We start from the raw sequence: 12,137 nt of genomic DNA on the forward strand, positions 1-12,137 counted from the left end.
TGCCTCAATCTCAGAGAATGATTCAGATCACTAAGACTCATCAGAACAAGGGATCATCTAAAAAAACAACCCAGGCCTCCACTTGGGAAAGCAAAGATTTAACCATGGGCATCCCATTCATTGCATTGATCAACCAGGTGACTGTTGTGGCAGCTCTGTTACGGGAGAGTGGTGAGTAATTTGGGTCCTAGACCATCGTCAGCCTGAGGGATTTCAAGCCTACCATGCCTGTTTCCATGCAATGTAGCCATATCCAGCATCCCTGTGGCAGGGAGATAAACTGAATTCCTGTCCTAGCTCCAGAGACTAACTCTAAACCCTATTTATACATTTTGCATAAAGATGTATAGGGTTGAACGCATGAACACATTAGGAACAGGGACTAAGTCTCTCTGTTTATGAGGGAATGCTCTTCTCATTGACCTAAATTTCAGGCTTCTTTCTATTTTTTCTCTCTCAGTGGCTCCCAGGGTCCCATGTTCCTTTCTCAGAAGGGGAATTTTGAAGGGCTGCTTCCAGAGCAGGTTGTATCCTTGTGATTATCATACCCTCTCTGGGAAATGACAGGCATTTCAAAAGCTCCTAGGCTCAGGTTTATTCAAGTTCCCTGCTCTATAATAGCCTTCCTAGGTGACCTCAGACACTCCTTTTTGTGTGTCCCTGTAAAGGAATAAAAACACTTCAGCATCTAACGGAAGGGCAATGCACAGAGACTGAAAGGAGATCAGACAGTGCAGTAATGAAGGCTGTATGTAGCTATGGAAGATCCAGTAAGGAAAAGGAAAGAGAGGCTTTCTACGAGGCTTGGATCATTTAAACCATTGCTACTACATTCCCAAACAGAGAATACTTCTGAATGGAAAACTTGAGGTGCCACATAACATTAATTTAAACCAATGGGAAGTAAAAATAAAAACCTTCTTCCTCAAACTTCACATCTAATCTTACTAGTAACTTTACAAGTCAGTCCATATACACTAAAATCCTGGCAGATGGTGAAAGTTTAACCTCAGTCTCAAGTTCAGCCTCAGGGTTTGAACACAAACTAGTCTCAGTTGGGCTTTGCAGGACATCCAAACTATTGGCTACTCAATGCAAAGGCAAAGCACTCAAATCACACCTTTCACTCACAACACCACCTACACATTTTTAACCTTCATCTAGGGCTCCACATCTGCATTTCATCAAGCACTTGTATAGCATAAAACTCAGAAGCATTATTAGAGGCATCAGAAATGCAGCCATTATGAAATCTTACTTTCTAAGAAGTAGTAGGAGCTGGGAAACAGACAGACTTCAAAGTTCTTGTGTGTTCAGAATTTATGATGTATTAGCTTCCACATTAGCCAAGAAAGCTGATCTTTCAGAAAGCAGATTGTACCTTAAAGTAGGTTATATTTTGCCCAGATTGAAGCAAGATTTATGTTAAAGCAACTTTGGAATCCAGTATTTCTACCTTGCATTCATAATAACAGCAGAACAAAATTTATAATAAGCAGTTCTGCTTGTCTCCAGTAGAGGGTAATGGATCCTCTGATCTCTATCTTTTTTTTAAGAGCACACTTCATATTACACAGCTGTTTTTCTTTAACAGTTGAAGAAATGCCTGAACAACTGGCTGCATTCAAGACAGTGTATCAACAAAAAGAATTCTTTATGAAACCCAAAGAGAGGCAAAAGTATTTAAGTAAAACACTTACAAAAAAAAAAGGGGGAGAAAAAAAATATTCTCACATAATCATAACCATTACAAGAAATCCTGGCTCCAAACAAATATAATTTCAAAATATACAAAAATATCAACATCTGAAAAAGTCAAAACTATGGTTCATTCCAACACCTTAATTTGGCTTAGGAGAACAGCTGTACACTCAAAAGTGAAACTCTTTCTGAACAATAAAATGACACTATAAAATGTGTGACACCTCTCAGCCATGGAGTTCAACAGCTTTTATGAGTACAAATTTCACATGCCTATGAAGCCTTGCATGGGACTAGCAGATCAGAAAGCCCATTTATTTGGATCACAGCCTCTGAAGACATAAAACCAGACAATAGAAAACACTAGGTGCATGGATTTAGTTAGAATTTAGGCCAGATGACTCAGAATACAGTCAATGCCAAAGAATATAACACAACTGGAATCTCCTGCTGTTTAGTCCTGTCCTGTGACTGCTAGCCCAGACTTTCTCTTGAGATAGTTGATGATAATGCAAATTACAACTGTTCCATGTGGCTGGAAAAGGGATTGGGTTGCTCAGGGGATATTGTATCTAGAATTTTTTTAGCAGTTCTGACCATTTCATTGTGCCTCTGTGGGTTTCAACATACTCAATCAAGTATGTTGAGGGTTAGAAGGCCTAATGGAAAAGGGCTCTTGCCAGGAAGAGAAAACAGATGCAACAAAAAAATTACAAGTTATTCTAAAGCAACACTGAAAGGCAAGTTAAGACACAGAAAAGTCTTCCATGTGATATTTGACTCCTTTCTCTTTACCTCGCTCAATGCAGTTACACAGTAAAGAAAGCATGAGAACAGAGCTCAGGAGAGTAGGAGGGGAAGAAACTGATCTTACATTCAATTTATGATCCATACAGGAAATCCTGAAAATGTTTTCATTGCACTTTTTTGGTCTGATCAATTTGTTTCAAAGCAAAAACTTCATCTAGTTTTGATTGTTGAAAAGCCAGAAATATGGTCTGGAAGCCCTCATTCTTTTAACTTACCTGTCAGTGTTAGTTCTGTCACAGCAAGATCTGTCCTTAAACTTACCTGATATACTTAGAATTAATTAAATACACACAGATTAAATGAAAAGAGATATTTCAGTTTGTGTGAACATGCACAGAGAATTGATCTCCTTTCTGGTGAGGTTAACAATCTTGGTTCTATGTGTTTTCAATTTTTTTTCAGAGAAAGCGAGTTTGGAATTCGAATTTATAACATGAAACACATAAACTTAGGAAAACATTAACAAAAAAAAGGAACAGAACAAAGCAACAAACCTGAACAAAACAAAATCAAAACAACAAACACCTTAAAATTACTTTCATACTTTCTTTAATTGAATGGGTTTGGGATTTTCCCCTACAAATCACCTTTAAATGAAATCATTCTTCCTTACCCTGACTTGGGTAAGAGTGATTTTTATTGTTTCATCTGACTAGCAATAAACCAAAAAGAGTTTATAGCTAGCCAGATAATTTGAGACAATGAAACATTAACATCTCCTGTTTATCTAGAAAAAGAGAATTCCTTACAAGACAAAATCATTTTTGTTAAATATTAAAAAATTCTTATAAAAGTCTAGTTTAGGGACACAAATCATTAGGAACTTCCTATAGATAAAGAATGATTACCAAAAAAAGCCCTAATCCCCATGAGAAAGCCCAGATCACACTCACGATACGCTGTTGCAGAATCTCTGTCCTTCTGGTCTGTGCTGAGAAACATGGTGAGGGCAGAATATGGTACTTGGAATAACTATGCAAAGAAAGAACATCACTTAGGAAATGTCAGAGAAAAAATGCTGTATTCCTTTGATACCCAGGAAAATGGTTAAATGTGACCTTGGAATTCATCTAGAACGTTCACTTAGAACGTTTAGAACCCTTTAACCAATTTTTTAGCACAAAGACCTGTCTTTTCTTTCTGGTTTGTAAAGCATATAAAAGGAAAACAGTATCTTTCATAATACAAATAATAAATAATAACATACCAAGAGGCTTTACCTTAATCTTGTGGTCCTTCAGTTTCCCTGAGAAAATATCCTTCAGAGATAGGCTATAGAACATCTATTTTTTTTGCACTAGGAGACTATCATGTTCCTAGCTTGAGCTAACCAACAGGAAGTAAAGCCATGAAGAAGAAATACGTAATTTTCCGCTTTATTCAAGCCAGAAGACTATATAAATCACCAAAATATTTCAACTACTTGTCTAACCATGTAATTCCAGGAGATACTTGTGAAAACTACTTGGTCTTTAGCACCATTTTGCCACATACTCCTTAATTTAAGGATAAAAACACTCAATTGCTATGTCTGTGCACTGACAAAAAGGTAGATAGAGTGTTGTCTTATTATTTTTACAGCATTGTATCCAGCATTCTGCAAGATCCTGCTGGAAAAAATGCACTGGCAATATTTGTTGTGATGCTGAGTAAATGAGCCACACTTGTACTGCAAGAGAGGCCTTATCTACAGTAGTACTTCACTGAAAAAAACTACTGAACACCAAAGGCTTGACCTTTTCATCGGTCATGATGTGGGTGGGATCCTGTCCTCATAACACCGAACTAAAACAAAATCACTTCTACAATCCTGGAATGACATACAGGCCTGACTCTCAGACTATTGTGAAGTGGAAGGACATGAACCTGCTTGAACAATCAAGTTCTCTGTGGTGTTCCCACCACCACAGAGATCTGTAGCCAAACTAGGTCTTGCAATCTGCATCCCAGTCTGTACAAAATGCATTTCTGTTCACCTCCATCAAACATGGCAAACGTGTACATTTTCAAAGCTCTGCCACAGAAAACTCATTTCTCCTTCAATAGAGATAGGAAATTATTTAAAACCATACTGAAATAAACCATCTTTCTACAGAGGAAACAAAGGAGCAAGGGAAATATTCAGGCTTAACACAGGAATACAGAATTCGCAGGTCCAACAGATTTGTCTCACTTCCAGTCCTAATCTGCTGTGTGATGATGCTTTGCATGAAAGGTACCTTGTTCATCTTGGTATTGGCTACAAGGCAAAACAGGGTGATAGGATGCAACCCCTACATGCACAGTATGGAACGTGTCAGAAAAGTTCTTTGTGATCCACTGAAATGAGAGCTTCTGCATAAATATTGCAAGTTTTGGGGTGTATTAAAAATATCACACGCCCAAACTCTTCCAACCAGGCATAAAAATCATGATGCCTACTATCAGTACTATCAGGTACCCTGACTTTTCATTGCCTCCTAGCTTGAGTCAAAACACCCAGAACTTGAGCCACAAACCTGCTTAGTCTCCTATTCTGCTCCTGAAAATAGAAGCTATGAGCAGTTAGATGTCTAACTGGAATTAGGAATCCAAATGTCTCTGTGGATCTATAAAATTTATAGATAGTTGAGTACCTAGGGCACTGCCAGTGGAAGTGACAGGAGGTAATTTGTCTGAATTAGCAGGTCATTTGCCAGTGAAAGCACTGGCAGAAACCATCTACTTGCAGAGTTTGATAAAAGAACATTTGCCTATCCCTTAAACACACTGGAAGTTGAAGCAAAATGTGAAGTCAAGTTAACTAAATATGAATTAATATAGACAGACAAGAAGCAAGTTACTGCTGAGAATATCAGAACCTGTAATCTACTTACTGTGGTCAAAGCTTGGAAAAGGCAGTTGAAAGTCACGTACCATGCAGCTCTTCCTGACACAAAAGGAGGCAGGTACCACATGAAAAAATAAGACACTACTGTGAAGGGTGTACATGCCAGCATCCTGCAAAGAAGATTAACACATATCAATAGTCTTAACATAATGATAGCAAAACACATTAAATTTTCCTGCTAATAATCAATATCAGTTATTGTATGTGTAATTTTTCTAACCAGGATAATGCCATGTTTTTAAGTATTAGACGTTAGTGTGCATTAAATACACAGATTAATATAAAAAGTGTGCAAGTACTTCCATAGTATAATAATAATAATAAAATTATAAAAAACCCCAGGAAATCTGAAAGAAAAGAGCTAAACTTAAATCCCACTCAGAACAGACACAATTTCCTTGCACATGCACTGTAACACAACACCTATACTGCCATTCCTTGGTACATGTCTCAGATCACACATTTATTAGAAAGAACCACAGAAGACTGAGTTCTGTCATCATGTCTTTGCATGCTCCAGCAATTTTTATATGATCCTACTTATTACTAAGATTCCCTCTCCCAATTTTAGTACCCTCAGTTTTCCTCTCAACTGAGCCTCTTCACTGCTCCCACATGGACAGCCCACTGTGAAAGTTCCTACTTCTATATCTACTTGGATATATGACAATTTGCTCCATTTAACTCAGCAGCAAAACTCCTAAACACTTCAAACACGACAGTATCATCTTCTGTTGAGGAAGGTGGCTTTAAAAAAAAGAACCACAAAAAATTACATTAGTCTAAAACTTATTTCAGGCAAATAACACTTGTCAAACTCCATGACACAGAAGAAGTGGTCAGATGCTATTATTTCCTAGAAGTCAGAGCTGCAATCAGGGCTCTCCTGTATTCTTGTAAATCAGGCATTAAACAACATATTTGGATGACCAAGATCCTAACGAAAAATTTCCAAACATGTAAAAGAGAAAACAGATTAATCCCTTCACAACAGCACTACTGACATTGGGGGTCAGCTGATTATTTTTCAACCGTGAACTGAAAACCTGGAATACAAAAGAGTAATGTGGGTAAATAGTTTAGTAAAACAATGGCTTTCCCACACTGCTCTTTGGGATGGAACTGAGCATTTACCAGGAAAGTGCCAGGTTCTGGTATTTTCAGTCCCCAGGCCACAGGTCACCCACAGCAGGTCAGCAATGAAAACATAAACAAGGGTAAAATCCTAACACACCTCAGGAAAACCACCTTCCTCTCTCTCTGACTGAGCTCTTCCAGAGGGTGTCCAGGCAGAGTCACCACACTAAATATTTTCAAAGTCCCTTTTTCATGCAAGTCTTCAGCAACAACCCTCTTAGTATTATTCCCCTCTTTCTTTCTCTTTCCACGTTTTCCTTTCCTCTTTAATGTCAGTGAGTTTTCAGAGCCTTGCTGAAGTTGCTGAATATCTGAATGTCTACTATTATCTCTTTGCCAAAATACTTGACCTGTATTCCAAGTCAATGTCTGCTTCTGCCTTTTAAACACATTAAATAAGAGATCAATAGCAATTGATAACTTCATACTATATTGAGTACAGTATTAAGAGATAGTTAAATGTTCTCTTTCTTTACTGATGTTCTTGCTTTGTTGGCAAGCTTTTCTGACTAAAAAACAATTCCACTGCTTCACTCTAGAGTATTAAAAAGTCAGAATAATTTCAAAATACTACAGTATTTTTAAGTTAGTGGAAGTCCCATTTTTTTGCTTTGTATAAAAATGGTCTCACTTCCAAAGTGTAGGACCAAAATTCTCATGAAAATATTACCATTACCAAAAAAACAGACAAAATCCTCCTGCAAAGAAAGCAGCTGTTTGATGAAAGGCAGGGTTAGATAAGCACTTTTCATGTAATAAGTGCAAGATGTGCTGTAGTTGGTTTACAGTGTGAAGGGCTGATAAGTTCATGCTTGTGCTAGAACGGGAGTCATTTTAACATCGATTTAACACTAACAGTAAACGCATGTATTTGCTGTATTTGCAGAGAACTTGGAAAAAAAAAAGTATCAGAATATGTCTAATAGCATTTGTATAAAAGTTTTATTATTTTATTTTTTAATAACTTTGTTGCTTAGTTAATTCAGAAGTTATTAAAAACCACACCGTTTACCTGGCCAGAAACTGAAAAGAGAAAGAGCAGCACGCTCCTCTTTTCTCATGGGGCTCCTGGCAAAAATCTCAACGTTGACCTCAAGTCCCTGCTCCTGCTGGGGCCAAGAGCAGCTGATCTCAGCCTTTTTCCAACATGTACTTGCCTTCTATATTTTGTCAGATATAAGCTACCCACGGACAAGTTCCTGTAGCTCTAAAAGCACGTGACAGTGAGAGAATCACCAGCTAAAAAACTGGGCTTATTTTCCCTGAAATTACAACTTCCTTGCTCAGGATTTTTGTTGTGATTCAAGTTTGGGGGTTATACTAATTCAAATTTCATTGATTCAAAATATTTTACAATATATCCTTATGATGCATGAGAGAAAGAGTGATGAAAGACTCCAAATTTCACAAACTACTCAGTCTCTCTTTCACTTCCAAAGTACTAAAAAATTAACAAATACATGCTCTGTGGCCCAGATGAGTCTGAGTTCCTCTAGCATGGACAAATCTTTCCCGATTTTCTTGCTTCACACCTGTCAATCTCCTTCCTATACATGTAAAATTCATTCTTCTAACCTCTCTTTAGAGCATATGAACAGCACACGTAGGAGTGCACTAACTAGAGTGCACACGAATGTAAGATGTTACAGTGAAACATCACACCCTCCCTTTAGAAGTGCTCATTCATTATAAAAGTCATGGTGATTTTTTAATTAACTATTTTGATTACTGGATGCAAGAGAAAGCAGGAGCAGAACGAGTGCTATAAGGAAGAACCTAACAGAGCTAAGGGCAGTGCTATGGTGTCACATCTGTCCCACAGTCATGCACACACATCCTTTCCTGAACTGAAAGGCTTAGGGAGTTAAAGCTAATGGAGCTCTTGGAAGGCTGATGCGAGATGTGAAGGCATTCTAGGACACAAGTAGAGATAAGTTCCAACTTTGTGGAAGAATGAGGCGAAAATTCAACCACAGATTCAAAAAAGTTTTAGATCTGGGGTTCCTGTTTTGTTACCAACACAGTCTTCTGGCTTTATTTGTTTGTGTCTCCAGCGGTAAAAGCCTCTTCTGTATTTTCATGGGTGAAAAAGTTAAAGGCATATAGATGACATGACAACTTTTCTTTTTGATTTTATATATGTAAAATGGATACAATCACTAAGACTAGTTCAAGGAGGTAGCTGTATGATCACAACACTCAATAATAATATATATATGTAAATATATGTACACATTTAGGCTTACCAAGGCATGAGCCGGCCAATTCTTGTCCATCTACTTTTGCTAATAAAAAAGCCAGCAACAGGATCAGTAAATGCACCTGAGGCTTTGCCAATGAACAGCACCAGAGAAGCATGAAATGGAGTAATCTGAAAGTACAGACAGAATACAGTAAACAAGAGCCATTGTTTCACAATACAATGAGACATCATAAAGCAACTTTCCAGAAAAAAACACCTCAGTGTTTCAAAGAATAATGATAGTTCATGTACAAAACATGTCTGCTGCTGTCATAGAAACTCCTATTGGTTACCCATAGCAAACAAATGAGACACTGAGACAGGCATCATGAATGAATGAATTAGAGGGGGGAAATGCAAGGAAGGGAAAATCCTGAATGTGTTTAGAATGAGGAAAATGAATCAGATAGTCAAATAGTAAAGTCCTGGTTTTAGTCATACAATCTGACAGAGTCCCTCTGTAATTACCCTCTTACTTTGCTCCATCTACTCATATCTTTATCTTAACCTGATCTAGAAAATAGTAGAGGGAGCTGTTTACATGCACCCGTGTTTTTTCATCTCCTGAGATTAGCAACAAGGCTGCCAACTGGTGGTATGTGGCTGAGGAAGAGTGTGTAGCACAGCAGACTTTATCCAGTCAGCACTGAACTGTGACAACTAAACTGCATAAGGCACATCTGTTCAAATCAAAGTTGCCAGCACACGTCCATCAAATCTCACTTGAAAAATGTTTGTGGATTACATAAAAATAAAATGCCCAAGTGGAAAAATCCTTTAACAAGAAGTTAACCCAGGAGGACCATATTTTCATGCCCATATAGAAATACAGTTTATCCCAGGCAATGTAGTCATTTTTTCACATATATCTGTACAGAGCTTAGGAATTCCCATCACACAACGGTCAAAAAAGTGAGTTCTCCAAGTGCTCAGTTCATGCCATTTTAACTACAGTGCTGAAAAAAGTCATTAAAAGCCATATAAATATGAATGTTCCTCAGAGCAATTATTGAGAGAGACTGCTGAAACAGCCTCTGTGGCTTAAACAGCAACAGCAGACAAAACCCCTTCATCTCTGTGTTTCTTCATGCCATTAGTGCTCCAGTACAGTGGGAAACCTGGAAAATGCAGCTGAGCAAGCTGACCCAGCTTGAGCAGGTATCTCTCTATTTTCTGCCCACTATATTGTCTCCTAGGCAGCATCACCTGGCTTCCAGCTGGAGCAGTCCCCTACCCACTGATTTTGATGTCGGTCTTCCCCCAGAGGCAAAAGAAGGAAGGAGGGATCTCTGAATGTCCTGAATGACCTTTGTAAAAGGCAGGTGCTATCCACTTCTGTAATCACACCTGTTACATTTTAGGTGAAATTAGGTAAAATTGCATTGGCAGCCAATCTTCCTGTCACCACCAGCTCCAAGACACATACCCCACCTGAGAAAGCTTATGAACCGGGAAGTATTGGGAAAGCAGCGACAGTGGCTCTGCATTCAGTTGCTGAATGGTAGGACAAGGCTGGGATGGGCTGTGTCCCACTGCAGTTTGCTGATGTTCACCTCACCCATCTTTGCTGAATTATGCCCTCCCACAGCCAAGGCGACAAGTAACCCACCAACCCTTAGACAGCCTTGCTGCGGGGGCTGCACCAGAACTGCTCAAAAATCCCTGCTGCTTCTCAAGGGAATTCTGAGTCACTGAGCTTCTCAAGGTCAGCCAAAACAGGAACAAAATAGCAGTCAGAAGGACAGAGGGTCTGAAACACTGCAGTTACGAGAGAACACAAACCTACAAATTAGATGGGTTTCACATTGGTATTGTGTTCAGATAACTTGAACACACAGAAAGGAAGTGGATATTACATAAGCAGAGGTGGAAGAAAGCTTTGAGCAAAAAGCAAAACCTCTCTTATGTTATGAGTGGAGTGTGTGTATTCACCTTGTCTTCATCATTGATATGGGCTTATACATCCCTTGGCTGCATTTTCTTAGCCCCTAAATCTAGTCAGTGTCTGTCAGCACCAGTGCCAGAAACTTCTCAGTGTTATAAAGGAGCTAAAATAGTTCTGCCTTTTAAGTGGGTAAGAATTAAATCCACGTACTGACTGCAAAATTACATGCTCTCCCCTGAAAATGGGTGGAAAAAACCCACAAGATTTCAGAGCTGTTTATCAGGCCTTGAAATAAATCCTATCCCTGCAGGATTACTTCAGAGAACAAACTAAACCATCAGGGAACAAATAATTGAGCCCCTTAATGAAGGAGTAAGTGTATCATTACAAACATTAAGCAAAATCATTTGGTTTCAGTAGAAGCTTTTTAATAATATAATTATTATTGTATCATGTATTTAGGTAGTGTCCAAAGATGCAAGGATGAGGCCTCAGCTTTCTGAACACTGTACCCAAACATGTAAAGAGATAGTCTCTTACTTTGAGAATCTTCAATTTCTGTGATAATCAGTGGGGAAATTGCCATATTTATAAGCACCCTGGGAAAAACAGTGTGTCTTTCTCATTCCATTCATGCTTCCTCATCTCCAATGGCTTGTATTGCCATCCTTGATGTAAGGGGGAAACAAGTGTAGTCAGAGTGCACCCACCTCCCTCCTGCATCTCCAAGCTCCCTGTTCCACCTCCAGCTCCTCAGATTTCACACCATCCACTTGACATCTTTGACTCTGCTGTCCAAAATGGGCCCCTTTTCTAGGTCTTGTGACTTTGATCTCAACAGGACACCCAAGATGATCTCAGTTTTACATGCACATCTTATTGTGTTGCAAATTTTATCAAGTAAGTCAGACCTCAGCTTCTAATACCAGACTTTTATAGGAAAACCATAAACCAAACTTTTGGACATGTCCAGTCATAATATCCCACATTTTCTGCATCTGGAACAGCAAATGGGCAATGACATCTGATGCAGAACTTCCTGCTCTTTCCAGCAAACAGAAGCAGTCATCAGTGCTGAATGCCACTCATGTAGTTTCAGCTACAGCTCTTCCCACTGTCCCTGCAATTTGGCCTCAACTCCCTAAAATCCTTTTTTCTATCCTAACACTTTATCTATCCCACCTAGTTACCATGCAGGCATACAAGACAATCCAAACCAGTAAAAATTGCTTATGGATTGATTTTCTTTGTTTCTCTGCTGTCCTGAAATCTAGAAAGCTGGAGCAGCTGAAAGTCAGATGAATGGGATGATTCCTACTTTGTTTCACCAGGTCTGCTTCTGCACCAGAAAGCCACAGACTGCAAGCAAAGAAAGTTCAGGAAGGATAACTCAGCTTTCTTTGTAACAAAATTACCTTAGACAAACCAAATAATATTTGTGTGAAATTATGCTGACTGTTGGATGCAGCTGCAGTGATTTTTAACTGAACCAA

At 38.7% G+C, this 12,137-nt stretch overlaps 1 protein-coding gene across 1 annotated transcript in view; it reads right to left on the reverse strand.

The window, feature by feature from the left end:
• Positions 1–12,137, reverse strand: part of MFSD2B (major facilitator superfamily domain containing 2B) — a 35,484-nt gene that overhangs the window by 17,789 nt on the left and 5,558 nt on the right. The window contains exons 3-5 of the mRNA XM_029965770.1: positions 8,764–8,888; positions 5,367–5,490; positions 3,405–3,483 (exon numbers count right to left, since the gene is read on the reverse strand). Of these exons, the coding sequence (XP_029821630.1) occupies positions 3,405–3,483; positions 5,367–5,490; positions 8,764–8,888 (328 nt within the window). The remainder of the gene's footprint in view (positions 1–3,404; positions 3,484–5,366; positions 5,491–8,763; positions 8,889–12,137) is intronic.

Source organism: Manacus vitellinus, unplaced genomic scaffold, assembly GCF_001715985.3.
Source record: "Manacus vitellinus isolate BGI_N305 unplaced genomic scaffold, ASM171598v3 scaffold_11_pilon, whole genome shotgun sequence".
Taxonomy (NCBI): domain Eukaryota; kingdom Metazoa; phylum Chordata; class Aves; order Passeriformes; family Pipridae; genus Manacus; species Manacus vitellinus.